At 50.2% G+C, this 15,638-nt stretch overlaps 2 protein-coding genes across 2 annotated transcripts; both read right to left on the bottom strand.

The window, feature by feature from the left end:
* LOC308196670 (acyl-coenzyme A thioesterase 5-like) lies at positions 1–5,839 on the bottom strand. Its single transcript, XM_080596058.1, has 3 exons — positions 5,039–5,839; positions 2,028–2,230; positions 1–1,559 (listed from the first exon to the last, which is right to left on the bottom strand). The coding sequence occupies exons 1-3, from the start codon at positions 5,646–5,648 to the stop codon at positions 978–980; spliced, it is 1,395 nt and encodes a 464-aa protein (XP_080452184.1). The 5' UTR covers positions 5,649–5,839; the 3' UTR covers positions 1–977.
* A 3,117-nt stretch (positions 5,840–8,956) lies between these two features.
* RIOX1 (ribosomal oxygenase 1) lies at positions 8,957–11,625 on the bottom strand. Its single transcript, XM_080596022.1, has one exon. The coding sequence runs from the start codon at positions 11,599–11,601 to the stop codon at positions 9,775–9,777; it is 1,827 nt and encodes a 608-aa protein (XP_080452148.1). The 5' UTR covers positions 11,602–11,625; the 3' UTR covers positions 8,957–9,774.
* Positions 11,626–15,638: the final 4,013 nt, after the last annotated feature.

Below are 15,638 nucleotides of genomic sequence, written 5' to 3'. Positions count from 1 at the left end.
AGAAGCTTCAGCATGCAGTGCTGGGTGTAATCACAAGTTTGTTCACATGCAGGAGCAGATCCTAACAGAGAGGGCCCTGAAGGCATATGCAACTCCTTCTCCTCCACACTTGGTGACCCAAGAGCAGGGGAGTGAATGTGACAGGGACACATGTCAGTCTCCTCTTATCTCTTCTCCCCACCTGGGCAGCCCTGGCTCCCATGCTCCTGCAAGTTCCAGACTGGTGGCCCAGATACAAAGATCCCTGCTTCTAAACAAAGCACAGCAATGACTCCATGGCTTTCAAATCTCATTCTCTCTTTATTTAAATTCTTGCTCTAATAGTTCCCCATGTTGTGGGAGAAGATCACAGTGATTTTAAATTTGGCTTTTTCAATGACATCTTGGAGCCAGAAGTATCCATGAGCCAGAGCCCTTTCTTCTGAAGGGAAGATGGAAACAGAAGACAACTCTTCTAGAGAATTAACCAGAGACACCCCAGCATCCTTATTATAACATCCATTATTGCACACTTACAGCAGCTCAGAGATCAGAGATATTTCCATTTGTGATGAGACATTCACCATAACTGTGGTGAAATCCACTTGCCAAAATTAGTATTTGAGAGGTCTTGCTTTAAGTATGAGCTGTGGATATCATATGCATGTGGAGACCGCAGCAATTTGCGAAGTACAGTCAAATATTAAAGTAGAAAACAGGTGAGAAAAATAACGAGTATTTTTTGTTTGACCTATTTTATCAAGGGCTAATGTGAAACTATTCTCCATTCCTTTTCTTAACACTTGAGCAAAAATGTTGAGGGAAAACCAGAAAACTGAAAGCTATTTCTTTTCTGAGTAGTGGATGTGCAAAGTCATGGAAGACACTATAGCTGTACTGGTACAGCTGTGAATGGGGTTTGACCTGATAAATGTAAAAGAATTCATCAGATCTGGTTGTTCAAAATTGTGTGTTACTTGTACATTGCTTCTTCCACATTACTTGTCATTTAAATATTTGTGGAAAAAAGCCTGGATCTGTGGCCAAGCATGAACCTGTGCTTTAGAATTAGCCATGAACTCCCCACCCAAGACTGCCCTCTTCTGAAAAAGAGGGTGGTTTCCTATCCGGTACAAAGGGAAAAAGGGAGGGTCGAGGCAGTGCCCTACTCCAGGGTAAATGAGCATCTGAAAATTTTCCTTCCCTTGAGCCTGCAAATGCTTGCAGGCTTCAGTAGCAAAATACTCACTGTTGATAATATGGTCATCTTGACCAGCAATGAACAGTAAATGTGCCTCAGCTTTCTCTAGTGGGATCAGGCTTTGGTTGCCAGGAGCTTGAAAGGGGTCAGAAGGAGCATCAGAAAAATCAAGAATGTTGTCATCATAAACCTTGTTACGTTGTTGATCAGTGGGCAAAGGGGGGATGATTTTATCCTTGTAGCTGAGAGGAATAGCTGTATTGGCCACAGGGCCATTAATGGTAGCAACGGCTGTGATGTTCTTCAGGAAGGAAGCCATGGAGAGAGACAGGTCACCTCCTTTGGAGAAACCGAGCAGGCCAATGCCAGGCCCCTTTACCTGGTGGACAGGAGAAAAAAAAAAAAACATCAGTACTGAGCTGAAAAATACAACAGCTAATTACCGGAGGAGGATATTGTGTAATGCTGAGAGTTTACATGACAGTACAGAGGAGAGGATGGCAACGATTAGTTTTTCTGCTGGACAAGTGCTAAACACCTGACCTGAAGGAGGAGGGACATTAGGTGGCAATTCACAAAGGCTCTCTCCTGCACAACCTCCCCACCTTGTTACATTTCAGCTGTCTCCTGTGAGATTGCTTTGTGATGTCTCTCCACTGACCTTCCAGTGCATATCTGTTTGACCCTTCCAACTTTCTAGAGTTCAGACACCCAAACCCCTGCATATGCCAGCCATGGAGCCAGGCAAGCGTTCGGACGCTTCCACAGAGATCACTCAGGTGAAGGGACAGGCGCTCTGGAGAAGAAGCACTCCCTGGATCCCAGAGGACAGGGAGTGTGCTCCTACCTGTGGGTGCTGCAGCATGTAGTTCACTGCCTCTTCAAAATATTCCAGATGGAGTTTGGTCACATCCTGGCGCAGATCCTCATATTGGTAATAAGCCAGGGCCAGTGTGGCAAAGCCATGATTGGCCAGCAGGCTGGCTCTGTACTCACGAAGGCCTCCTCCAAGTCCATCTATGTCAATGATTCCTGGAAAGAGGTCCTCTCCTGGAACAGGCAAGAGCAGTATTGCCTGAAATGACTCATTTAAATGTTTCTCTGGTTTAGAATGCATCAAATCAGGTACACAGTATGAACTGCAGAAGAGCATATTTGGGGGAAAGGACGTGACAAGTCACTCAGCTGTGTAGTGCTGGCAGGTAAAAAAGGCTCTTCCTCTGCTGTTTGCATGCAGGTGACAGCACATCTACTGGCTTTAGATAGACTGTGAGAATTCAAAGCAGTGGCTGTGTACCGCGGAGACCAGTACTGCAGTTGCCCGTACCCATGTCTCAGTTAAATGTAGCAGAGCACTGTTGGCCTACACTGAACATGCACAGAAAAGGTCCTAAAAACGGGTAAGTCTTTCGACACTGTATCCCATAACATCCTCACAGACAAGCTCAGGCAGTGCGGCCTAGTTGAGGGGATTGGCAGTTGGCTGGATGGCAGAGCTCAGAGGGCTGTGCTCAGAAGTGCAGTCTAGTTGGAGGCCTGTAGCTATTGGTGTCCCCGAGGGGTCAGTACTGGGTCCAGTCTTGTTCAACTTGCTCATCAAAGACCTGGACGATGGAACTGAGAGCGCCTTCAGCAAGTTTGCTGATGACACAAAGCTGGGAGGAGCGGCTGATACCCCAGAGGGCTGTGCTGCCATTCAGAGGGACCTTGACAGGCTGGAGGGCTGGGCCGAGAGGAACCTCATGAAGTTCAACAAGGGCAAGTGCAGGGTCCTGCACCTAGGGAGGAATAACCCCAAGTACCAGTACAGGCTGGGGGGTGACCTGCTGGAGGGCAGCTCTGCAGAGAGGGACCTGGGAGTCCTGGTGGACAGCAGGCTGACCATGAGCCAGCAATGTAGCCTTGTGGCCAAGAAGGCCAATGGGATCCTGGGCTGCATTTGGAAAAGTGTTGCAAGCAGGCCGAGGGAGGTGATCCTCCCCCTCTACTCAGCCCTGGTGAGGCCTCACCTGGAGTACTGTGTCCAGTTCTGGGCTCACCAGTACAAGAGGGACAGAGAATTACTGGAGCGAATCCAGAGGGCTACAAAGATGATTAGAGGACCGGAGTACCTGTTGTACGAGGAGAGGCTGAAAGAACTGGGCCTGTTTAGCCTGGAAAAGAGAAGACTGAGGGGAGACCTCATTAATGTACATAAATATCTGAGGGGAGGGTGTCAAGAGGATGGAGCTGGTCTCTTTTCAGTTGTGCCCAGCAACAGGACGAGAGGCAATGGGCACAAACTGAAGCACAGGAGGTTCCGGCTCAATATGAGGCGGCACTTCTTTACTGTGAGGGTTAAAGAGCACTGGAACATGTTCCCCAGAGAGGTTGTGGAGCATCCTTCTCTGGAGATATTCAAAATCCGCCTGGATGCCATCCTGTGCAACATGCTTTAGGTGATCCTGCTCGGCAGGGGGATTGGACTAGATGATCTTCAGAGGTCCCTGCCAACCTCAGCCATTCTATGATTCTGTGATTCTGTCTGTGGCGGTGCTCAGGGGAGGTGGGATAATGCTGCAGCAAAAGCTCTTTGGGCTCTCCATCTCTGTATGGCCTTAGGTTGTTTTCTGATTGGTATCCAGCTCTTGAATCATAACATAGAGATGTCCTGTATGGAGAGCACTGCCAGGAATGGAAAATCACGACTGGGACATCTCAGTACAGGACAATTTGAATGTGGTGAAATCACAATGGGGAAATACATCTCCAAATGAAGCTGTGCAACAGAAATACTGATCATGCTTGCAGTCTTGTGAAGCTGAAGATTTGCTGCAGTGTCTGCAGGTTGAGAATAAACTCCTTGTACCCTGTGCCCAGGAAACAACAATTCAAAGAGCCAGGGACTGTGGCAAGGGTCTATAGCTTTAAAATACACACTAGTTAAAGGAGCAGGTCTCAGGACCCTGAGAAAACGAGACAGCATTTGACTTACAATAAGCACCTCAAGTGAAGGGAAGCAGGGAGGTTTGGATACAAAATGCATGCAAGTGGCTTCCTTCATCTCCTGGTCAGCAGGCAGGGGTAGAGGTGGAGCAGGGAAGGGATCCCTGGCCACACTGCCAAGGGAGATGCTGAACACGAGAAATCAGCCATTCTGCACCACGGACTCTGGCAGGAAAGTCTCTGTTTAACTACTTAGTAGGTACTGCAGCCTGGTGGTGTTCTTGAGCACATCGTACAGCTCAGAGAGGAGATCCTTTCTGAGAGCAATTAATTAATGTTTGTCTTTTCCGTCTGGAAAGGTGTCTTTTCTGTCTGGAAAGGTTTCTTTTCCATAGAAGTTCTTAAGTCCATCCTCTTCTGCCTTTCATGTACTGAAGTTGTCCACAGAGCGTATGTGCCAACAAAGGAACCTGAACATGGTGAATCGTGTTCACCATATAGTGGCTGCTGTGCAGGGGGAGACGGAAGATTCCCCCAAACCCTCCAGGAGGACTGCCTCATTTTTCACATGGAGCCAGCTCTGGGCAACAAGGCAGGGCTGGTACAGAGCCTCTCTGCACCACTCACTGCTTCAGCATCTCAGCCTCAGACACTTCCTGGCACACTCACTGTCGCTTGCTGAGTGTTCCTCCACATTTGTGGCCTCAAGCTGTGGGAAAGATGGATTATTCCTCTGTCTGCAATCTTGTCCTGGCACCTGCACGGCCAGGTGAATGGGAACAATGGTCAGGCAGGTCACTGGGACCAGCAGATAGGAGGAAGAGAGGATGGGGGCTTTCATGGTCTCCTCTTTATGCAGGTCATAGAACAGCTTGCACTGACTAAACATGATTCTTTTAGAAAAACAACAGGATGGCCACAGCCAGTACTCACCGGGGGGCAGGAAGAGCGTGGCCCGGATCCTCCCCTCGCGCACCGGCACCCTGCGCACCCCGTCCCGCAGGAACACCCGCTCGTGCTCGGCCTGGGCCAGGAGCTGCCCGGGGGTGTCCCCGTGGCCCTCAAACACCTCCAGCTGCAGGCGGAAGGGGGTCTGCACGTCCTTCTTCACCAGCCGCCAGAAGGGCTTGCGGGGCTGCAAAGCCCAGAGCAGCCCCATGGGCTCCAGGCCGCTGAAGCTGCCTCCCGGCAGCGCGGGGCAGCGGGCCAGGTCCAGCTCCCCGTCGTCCGCCGCCTGGTACCGGCCGTGGGCCTCGAAGAGCTCTCCCGCCTCGTCCCGCAAGGATGTCCGCAGCGTGACCTGCTGCCGCGGGCCGAGGCCCTGCACGGCGATGGCCAGCGGCTCGTCGAAGAGGCTGCGGGCGGCCGGCGAGAAGCGGATGGCGGCGGCCATGGAGGACAGGCTGCAGGCGAGGAATGCCCCAGGGATCCACGGACGGCTGCGGCGCTGTGGGGGCCATGGCTTGGGGCCAGGCCAGTAGTGTTGCCTCTGCCAGCAGCGGGAGCTCACTTGGCGAAGAGGGAGGGCAGCGACCTGCCCCATGGCCCTGGATCACTTCACAGTGTCTGCATGTGGGCTGGAGCTTCTTGTATAAATGCTGCTTCCCACCCACAGGGAGGAGAATCCTGGGCAGGGACTGCATGGGCCCACGCTGGGCTGGGAGATATCCAGGCTGCCTCAAGCTGCGGCTGCAGCCCTGTTGGCATCTGTGGCAGGGTGGTCTCAGTGCAGCCAGTTCCTTGGCACCGCAGGAGCATTTCCAAGGGGCATCACCTCTGCCCAGGCACTTGTTGATTAGCAGTGTGCATACATGCGGTGGTGGCGGTCCTCATAACCAGGTCTGTTTGTTACTGCTCCTTGCAAGACTGGACCAAGAAGGAGGCTCAGCTGCAGCCCTCCTCTCTATACCAAAGTTTCTCTCACAGGTTCTCACATGCATCTCCCAAATTTGGCCAGGCCGTAGGCTCCCAACATGAAAGGTTACTGCTCTTCTGTATGCAGACCTGCACGTAATTGGCACCACAGACTGGGAGCAATTTGTCAGCTTGCTCCTGCCATTCCAATGAGCTGCTGCCCCAGCAACATGATCCTGCACCCTGCACGTGGCATCATCATGTGCAGCCAGCTGCAGGCACGGGGACAGTCTTGAGCCTCTCACCAGATGATAGCATCTGGTGTGTCCACAGGCTGCCACAAGGTTCCATCCTTCCCTTCATCCCTCCCACACTCCCACCTACTCTTCTCCCTCCCTTTCCCTCCTTCCATCACCTTATTAGCACAAGGGCGGGCCCATGGGTGTTGGCTGGACATGTTGGGAGCACTGATTACAAAATATACTAGGTAGGGAAGGGTGTTTCATTTGCTACTAATTCTCTTCTATCAGTTCTGATCTCTTTTATACAAGAGAGATTTTTCAATCCAAACACAAAGCTGCAGACATACATGAATTCTTTTGGGAGGAGACTGAAGGAAGCAGAACAGCTTCTTGGATGGCCAGAGCGTATTCAGGCCAGAAGTGGAAGTTACCGGTCAGAGCATGTCCTTCCTGAGGGTAGGTGAACACAAGGCACAGAAGACACAGCTTTTCCAGAGGGAAAATCTCATTCCTAGCAGCCTGGGAGCTCTTAAGCTGGGACACCGGTATAATTCTAACATACCACGTTGCGTACTAGAGATGTTTCCATTTGAGATGGGGCATTCACTGTAAATGTGGTGAAATCTCTGTACTAAAAGGTGCATATGGCAGATGTCGCTTTAATCTATGGGCCAAAGACGGTATATACGTGGGGAGACCACAGCTATGTGGAAAGTACAGACATTTATCTGGAGTTCACAGACCACCAGGGAGATAACAGCATATTGCATATGATGTGTTCAGTTAAGATCAGTTCAAATGCTATTCCTTTTTTCAATGCCTGATTGAAAAAGATCAGGGAAATTACAGGAAACGTGAACGCAATTCTGCTGACAGCTGTGGGTATGTGAAGCCATGTTATTGGGGTTATACTGATGCAGGTGTGAGAGAACAACATTAATTCAATAATTGGAAAAGCACCTGTCAACTCAGGTCCTTCAGACCTGGGTGTGCTTGCTGTTGGAGTAGAATAAAATCTAGACCTCTTGCAAGCATCTTCCTGGCTACTTGAATGAGCTTTGTGATCCTCATTCCCCATCTCAGAAGGCCAGCAAGTTCAAAATGGGCTCTTTGTCACTGGGTTCAATGGTGAAAAGGAAGGTTCAGCATAGGGGAGGAGAACATGTCTAGCATTTTCTTTCTTTGAGATTGTAGACAATTTTTGTTTGATTGATTAACAAATTACTTGCTTTTGCAGAAACAACCTGATTACTCAGCTCTGCCCAGGCCTGGTGTCCCACTGCTGAACAGGCTGTACCTGCCAACCCTGTCAGGCCAAATGCCGCAGGGGCAGTTACCAAATAGCAAGTGCAAACACATGGCACAAGGTTCTTGATAACAATCTGCCTTCAGGCTTGCTGGTTGTTATCCTTGGAGGAATAGACCCAGAGGAAGGCACAGCTGCAGTCCCCCTCCCTTGGATGTTGGTGGTATTGTACTGGTGCATCTGTGAGCAGAGGTTGACCAGAGAAATTTCAAATAAGCTAATGAAGTCAGGCCCTATGCAGCTATTTCCCAGCTGATGTGGAAAGATTCATATGCAAGAGTACACCAGCCACCCTACGCTGAGGCTCGTGAGGCTTGCAAAGGAAATTTATGGAGCAGCTCAGGTAAATGTTAAACGGCAGGCCAACTTCACTGTTGCAAGGGAGAGATCAGTTTGTCACTAGGTCTTAAGTCCTCATTAACATTTAGGCATCTCATTATTTTTCTCAGTGGAAGTCAGTGTGGTGATCCTGACCAGAAAATCATTGTACATCAAGGAGTCAATGATTCACAGTACAGTTAACCTGAGCACAACCAGGCCTGTGCCACATTGTGCATTGAGCATGGCCTCCAGGCCTGTGCTGTGCTGCTGAAATCCTGTGGCCTCAGGATTAGCTCAGGAAACTTTTAATACCAGAGGAGCCTGTGCGCAGCTCCCAGTCAGTACTGGCAATTGTGTCACCCTCGTGGCCTTGCCTTTATGGTAGGATCAGAGGACAGATATCCTGAGTGGGAAGGGATCCACAAGGATCATCGAGTCCAACTGCTGGCTCCACATGGGACCATCCAGAAATCAGACCACGTGTCTGAGAGCATTGTCCAAACACTTACTGAAATCCAACAAGCTCGGTGCCGTGACCACTGCCCTGGGGAGCCTGTTCCAGTGCCCAGCACCCTCTGGGTGAAGAACTTTTTCCAAATATCCAGCCTGACCCTCCCCTGTCACAGATTCATGCCATTCGCTCAGCTCCTCTCACTGGTCCCCAGAGAGCAGAGCTCAGTGCCTGCCTCTCTACTCCCCTCATGAGGAAGCTGCAGGCCGTCATGAGGCCTCCTCTCAGCCTCTTCTCTGGGCTGAACAAACCAAGTGACTTCAGCTGCTCCTCATACATCTTGCCCTATAGATCCTTCACCATCGTTGTAGCCCTCCTTTGGACACTCTCTAATAGTTTTACGTCTTTCTTATTGGGGCACCCAAAACTGCATGCAGGACTTGAGGTGAGGCCACACCAGTGCAGAGTGGGACAATCCCTTCCCTTGACCAGCTAGCCATGCCGTGCTTGATGTACCCCAGTATACAGTTGGACCTTTTGTCTGCCAGGGCACACTGGTGGCTCATATTCAACTTGGCATTGACCAGAAACCCCAGATCCCTTTCCGCAGGGCTGCTCTCCAGCCTTTCATCCCCCAGACTGTACATATAGCCAGGTGCAGAATCTGGCACTTGCTCTTGTTAAATTTAACATTGTTGGTGATTGCTCAGCTCTCTAATTTGCCAAGATCTCTCTGCAAGGCCTCTCTGTCCTCGAGGGAGTCAACAGCTCCTCCTAATTTAGTATCGACAATGCAGCGTCTTGTTAGATACTAACTGTGCAGCAAGTTCTCAGGCACCTGTTTCTGTTTGACTGTAGACATGATACTCAGAGCTGTATCCTTTTAAGAAAACCCTTTAAGAGCTTGAATGACCAGCAGGGGAGTATCTCTGCTGTGGGCTATCTGCATGGCATCGTGCTTGTGAGTTGGAGTCCAGTTTGATGCTCAACATCAAAAGGGAACTAAGATTGTGCTATTCTCTTCTCATAACGTTAGCTCTCACAACATTTTTAATGATACCTCACAGAGTCTAAGTGCCTTGCTTACCAGGATCATAAACAACCATCACCAAATATGTCTGTATGTAATAAGAGTACTTCCCACAGTAGTGCAGGCTGCTTTACAATGCTTGGTAAACATAGATGATTTACAGATTATAAAAAGTTCACTAGCTTCCTGAAGTTACCTAGGATGTATATGGCTGGCAAAAGGGGAAATGAAAAAAACAAAACAAAACAACTTTCCTTCTCCAGTCACCCAGCCATGCAGAGTTGTTTCTAGAGCGGATCCTTGTTTTAATCAGAAAATTTGATTTCTCTGCCCAGGTCAAAGCCATTCTTCACTCAGATCAGATACTGCGATCAGACTGCTCATTCACACCTAGCAGGTATAAGGTGAAAACAAGAGAGAATACCTTCTAAACAAATGTATGTTTATTTTGTACAAAAACAAGAGTTACACTTGCACCAGTGGTTTCTTAGTAGTCAGAATGCCCTTCTCGAACAGGAGTGTGGCTAAAGAAATCTTGTCCTCCAAGGTTCCACATGGGAGGGTATCCACAGTGACATGGTTTGGATAGGAAGACAGAAGAAATTCAATACTGTCTGTATACTCAGGATCTATCTCAAGGTACTTGGGTTCTTCCTTATGATACACTCTTGAATTTTCTGTTGTGTAGTACAGCATCACACCTGCTTCTTCATTGCACAACCTAATGATGCCATGACGGAGAAGACGAACTTCTGTGTCTTTTGTTATTAGTATGTCAACATTGTGGGGACTTCCATCTTGCCACTGGGCCGGAAAGCCATACACACTTAGCTGTTTTTCACTTTGAGTAAGCACTGGGGGGAGACAGTCATGAAGAAATGACTTGGCTCTCTGATCCACAGCAGCATCAATGGGTGCATAGTCAACAAGTTTCTTCATCAGTCTCTGCAGCTTCTCCACAAAGGCTGTTCGGTGAGGGTCAACTGCATCCGAGTTGGCGACCCCCATGTACCCCAGGTAGCCCATGGGAAGCCCTTGCCGGTACTCAACATCCTCCTCTAGGGCCATCTGCAGGGCCGCCGGGAGGAGCTTCTCCAGGAGATCGCCCCAGGAATTCCTCTGGTAGGAGGACACCGTGATGTGGAGCGAGTGCGCGTCAGGCAGACAATCGCCCTGGTGGATAAAGCCCCGAGGGAAGTAGAGCAGGTCCCCAGCCTCCAGCACCACCTCCAGCACAGGCTTGCCAAGCTCAGCCTGCGTCAGGTTAGCACTGGAGAACTGGGGCAGCACCTCGGTGTCTGTCCGGGGGCTGTAAACGCGCCAGTGCTTCTTCCCCTCCAGCTGCAGCACGAAGGCCTCGATGTCATCGTAGTGGGGGGCGAAGCCCTGCGTGCCTGGTGGCGTGAGGTAGGTGTTGGCCCCCGCCATGCTCCCGAAATACTCCTGCAGGATGGAGAGCAAGTGCCAGACCGTGGCAGAGAACGCCTGGGGGTTGAGGAGCCGCAGGGAGCACCCGTTCTGGTAGAAGTCCCAGACGACTGCGGGCAGGGCCCGGCCCACGGGGTTGTGCGTCTCCCGCACCCCCTCGGCGTAGCTGGTCACGTCCAGGTGGGTCCCGAACTGCACCTCGCCGCTGCGCAGGATGGCGTCGAAGTCGGCCGTGGAGAACAGCCCCGCGTAGTAGCCGGGGTCTCCCCGCCGCACCAGCAGCGGCTCCCGCTCCCAGTGCCGCCCCGAGAACTCCCCCGGCGCCAGCGGCGCCACCAGCCAGCGGAACAGCTCCGCCGCCCGCCGCCGGCTGTCCTCCAGCCGCCCCAGCCGCCGCAGCAGCCCCGGCACGCCGCCGCCCGAGCTCGCCGCGGGGCCTCCCGGTGGCTTCGTTTCGGTGCTGCCAGCCGGAGCCTGCACCCTCGGGGCGCCCCGGTTCGCCGCGGGGCCTCCCGACGGCTTCGCTTCGGGGCTCCCAGGCGGAGCCTGGACCCGCGGGGCGCCCGGGCTCGCCGCGGGGCCTCCCGGCGGCTTTTTCTCAGTGCTCCCGGGCGGCGCCTCGGCCCGCTCCACGCGGCTCGGGACGGCGGCGCTCGGCGGCGGCGCCGCAAGCTCCGGGCCGCCTCCTCCTCTCGCCGCTCCGCGCCTCGGCCGCGCCTTGGCCCGCTTGCCTCCCGCGGGCAGCGGCGTCCCGCGGCGGCGCCGCTCCAGCCGCTCGGCCCCCGCCGCCCGGCGGTACACCGAGAGCGCCGACAGCCGCCCCAGCCGCCGCCGCTGCGGCTCCTCCGCGCCGCCCGCCGCCATGGCCGCCCGCCCCGTCTCGGCCCGCCCCGCAGGGCCGCTTCCGCCGGGGTGGGCGCGGTGGCGCCGCCCAGCGCCGGTCCCCCCGTGGGGCCTCAGCGAGGCCGGTGCTTCGGAGGGCCCGGGAGCCCGCAGAGGCTTCTTGTTGTCCAGAAGATGTACCGTAATGGTGCTAGGGAGACGCCACGTGAAGGGCTGTGTCCTCTCAAAGCATCCCCCAAACCAAAAGACTGTCTCGTCATGTCACGTTTCGTTTTGCCAAATCCACCTGCTGCATAACTCCGGCACACCTTTGTCTGCGCTCTCTCCATTTGTCTCCGGTGCTCGGAGCTCCCCAGAGCGATGGTGACGGTGGCGGTGGCAGCGCTCTGACCTCTCCGAGGCTGCTGCTTCAGGCACTAGGCTATGCTGATGATTTCCTGGTCAAGAACAAGCTTCAATAGGAGAAATTCACTGAGCAACACTTGCGTGAGAAAAATCTCTGATGGACTGACATAATTTGTGGGAATGGATTTTGCATGGGCATTTTTCCTCCTGTTAGTCCAGAGCATGTAACTGGAGCAATTACCCGAGTGTGCTCGGGAAGCTTACGGTTTGCAAAGGTGTTATTAGCCTCTCACAGATCTGAATATCAGCTTCACAGAGGTATGTATTTAACATAAAATAAGCAGCTAACATTCACAAGGCACATGCAGATCTGTTGTGTGGGCCACTTAGTGTAACGGGCCTAGGATACGGAGCTGGAAGGCCAATTTTGCCTCTTCTGCCTTTAGCATTGCCAGGATTTCAGCTCTGACCGACATTTTCGTGGTACCAGAAGGCAGGAGCAGAAATCCCCAGCCGGGCCTAGTAAGGGTGCGTTCAGCTGCTCAGTCTTAACTCTGGAAACAGACACCTTACAGGTTTAAGATATTTTGGATTGTCTTAAAAATACATCAACCTCAAACCACTGCGTTGCAAGCCTCATTTTAGAGGTGCGTGCACAACGTTATTGCCTCCGGTTTAACGTCTTGAGCATTTTCGGCCTTGCCAGCAGGTGGCAGAGGCAGCCCGGCGCTCTGGCACCGCCGGCTCCTCCGCCTCGTGTTTGGGGAAGGCTCGTAGAGATGCCGGTCTGGTCATGGGGAGGTTTCTTGGCAGGATTTCTGCTCTGGATGGGGTTTAAAATGAGAGGAAAGTGGAAGCAGGCTGTGTGTTCATGTGTATCCTGGGAGAGAAGGAAGGGTGAGCTCTGCATTTCAAACCGTTCTTTGTTTTCCAAGGTTAAGCCCTGCTTACCAGAATAATCTTATCAGCTGAAACCATTTCAGCAGAACTGGGCCCTAAACAAAACCAAGAGGCAGATGCTTTGAAATAGGGTAGAAATTCGACTATTGTGTGCTTGAATTGCATGTAAGCATGGCTAAGTAGGCTTTGGGGGGAAAAAGACCTTTGAAAACTCTGGGCTTCTGAGGTGTTACTCGTGTTACTGTTTAATTTACTCGAGTGCAACCGATTCTTAGATGCTGAGTGCTTGGTACAGAGCCTGACCCGAGTTGCTCTGGAATATCTATAATGAGTTCAGCAGTGCTGTCCTGGGTGTTTACCAGTACAGTGGGTTCAAAGTCTCACTCTGGGGCTCTGATCTTGGTACAAACGTCACTTTCTACTGCTGAAAGATAGATGACTGACATTGGATTTTTTGATGTGTAACAAAGTCCCAAAGTGAAGTACATGGTGGAAAATAATGGTGGTGAAATCTCTATAACAACAAAACGTTTCTTTTGACAGTTGAGCCTTTCCAGTGGTAAACGCTTTCATGAATAAAGAACGTTGCTACTTTTCTGTGCCACGCAAGAAAGGATTTTGACCTACGGCGCGAAGAGAGAGCTTTCATATCACTTACAGAGTACTCAGATGGTTTTCTAGGAATAGCCAAGAGGTTTATGTGCTGTTTTCATTCATTGTCTGATATTTCAAGGGAATTTGTTGAAAAGAAAGTAGAATGTCACATAAAACTCTTTAAATAAACAAAAGGAAAGTAGCACAGATCTCTGAGTGATTAGGTGGTCCCCAGCTGCTGCTCACATAGACATAGTAGCAACTGGAGGCTCAATTAAATTTCTTAATTAGAATTTAGCACAAAGTTACTCAGATTTTATGAGCATATAAGCTGCATTACCAAGAGCCACACACATTTTATTTAAGAGGATATAAAAAACGTGGTGAGTACAACTTATAAAAGAGCCACAAGTGACTTCAGAAGAAATAAGTAAATGGCACCTCAAAGAGGTGCAGGGCTTATTTGATATTTTAACCTTTTTCCACTGATGGTTCAAAGAATTGAAATCTTGGGTTTAAAGAACAGCTTGTATAAGGCATGATCCTGCAAAGCTATGAGCCATATTCACTAAGGAGTGGAAAGGGCAAAATTATTTGCACAATCGGGCCTAATCCACATTTTTTACTTCTCTGTATACTGGATGCTCAATTGTTCACCATCGTGCAAACTGCTCAGTACATTCTCTTAGTTCCTGAAAAACCACTAATGTAAATCGGTCACTTTTAGAAAGTTAAACTAGGTTTAATCCTTTTTCTCATGATTACTTCGCTGGCAGCCTTCCTTTCGCACTGTCAGTTTTGTTCTCGTGCCAAAAGCAATATCCAGTAAGGAAAAGGAACATTTCAAGCCTTCATTAACAGGTTTCCTCAACTTAGAGCCCTGAGAGTCTTTCTCATACAGCCCAGTGACATCCAGGATGTCATCACTGGAAGGACACTGGGCAGGATTGTGAAGCCTGCTCCTCTTTGTGAAAGCTATAAAGTTCACTGCCAGATAACAAGACTAAAAGCTAATTCAGGAACTGTTTCTCAAGAGCTATCCTCTGGCCCCCTCATCAGAGTGAATGCACTCACTCAGTGAAGCATCTCTTGGCAGAGTTTTTGGCCTGTCTCCAGCTGTTTCTCTCTTCTCAGTGATTTTCTTATTCAGTGACTGGTTGTAGTCTTTAATCCTGGTTATCTGGCACACAGAGCCCCACTGAGAAAATATGCCGTTCCTGCCATGCGAAAGTCCAATTAAAACAAATTTATAAAAATAATAATTACAAGGTCCAGGCTCCCCTATGACATTATCTTTTTGGAGGAATTGGAAGCACAGACGTTTCCTCCTGTCCTGTGTGACACTAAAATATACACTCTGTAACTTGAAGCTGAAATTACATAAAATATTTGAGTAGGACCCTCGACTGAGCTGTCACCTCATGCCTACTGGAATCGCAGGGTTTACTTTGTAGGCATTTCAAAAGTAATTTTATGAGGGCTTTTTGTGCTCTTAATATATGTCATCTAGCATTTGGTAGCATTGAGCAGATACCATCTGCAGTGACTCCGTAGGCAGTGACTAACCACAAAGCTGCAGACACCACGGCTCCAGTCTTCTTGCTTTTCAGCAGAAGGAGAGAGGTAAATGGCCATGAAAATCCACATCATAAAATGAAAGCAAAAAGAATCTGAGTGAAGTACTTGCCCTGTAAGATTGCTCACATACAGACAATTAAGACAGAAGGTATAGTCAGGCTGTTGTGCATGCACTGTGTATCTGGTGGTAGAGAATATGCTTTTGATATGCAGAGATGGCTCTTGACAAGCTGTTTGGGTGAGGCTTTTCCAGGGCAGAAGGATTGTAAAGGATTCTTACTATTCATATCGTTTCTGTATTAATTATGGCAACTGCACACCTTTGCTTATTAACTACATGCATGCCCTCTATTTCAAAATGAACATATAGCAGTTCTGACATATAGCTGTGACATTTAGCATTTGGTTCTTCAGTGCGTTTCTGCTTTTCAGAGGTGTTGCAAAAGACTTTCTCCTTTCTTGGTAAGTGGGCAAAAAAGCTGTCTACACCGAGTTTTTTCCGAAGTACTCTGAAATCGCTTGCTCACCTCTGACGCAGCATATCAGATGGAAATATCTGTTCAAACAGGATGTCTTGGTTTAGCAACCATATTGTTCAGGTTTGCTCAGAGCATGACAGCAGAAAGCCTACGTAGTACTTC

The sequence above is a fragment of the Anser brachyrhynchus genome, assembly GCF_964034855.1.
Source record: "Anser brachyrhynchus genome assembly, chromosome: 5".
Lineage (NCBI taxonomy): Eukaryota > Metazoa > Chordata > Aves > Anseriformes > Anatidae > Anser > Anser brachyrhynchus.
This window is presented reverse-complemented; position numbering and strand designations above follow the sequence as displayed.

What these genes read in the sequence shown, in the direction of transcription:
- LOC308196670 (XM_080596058.1), bottom strand. Translation starts at nt 5,648, where the DNA reads ATGGGGCAGGTCGCTGCCCTCCCTCTTCGCCAAGTGAGCTCCCGCTGC. An exon ending in CACGCTCTTCCTGCCCCCCG is followed by an intron (nt 2,231 to 5,038) that starts GTGAGTACTGGC and finishes TGCCTGTTCCAG; the next exon opens with GAGAGGACCTCTTTCCAGGA. An exon ending in ACATGCTGCAGCACCCACAG is followed by an intron (nt 1,560 to 2,027) that starts GTAGGAGCACAC and finishes CCTGTCCACCAG; the next exon opens with GTAAAGGGGCCTGGCATTGG.
- RIOX1 (XM_080596022.1), bottom strand. Translation starts at nt 11,601, where the DNA reads ATGGCGGCGGGCGGCGCGGAGGAGCCGCAGCGGCGGCGGCTGGGGCGG.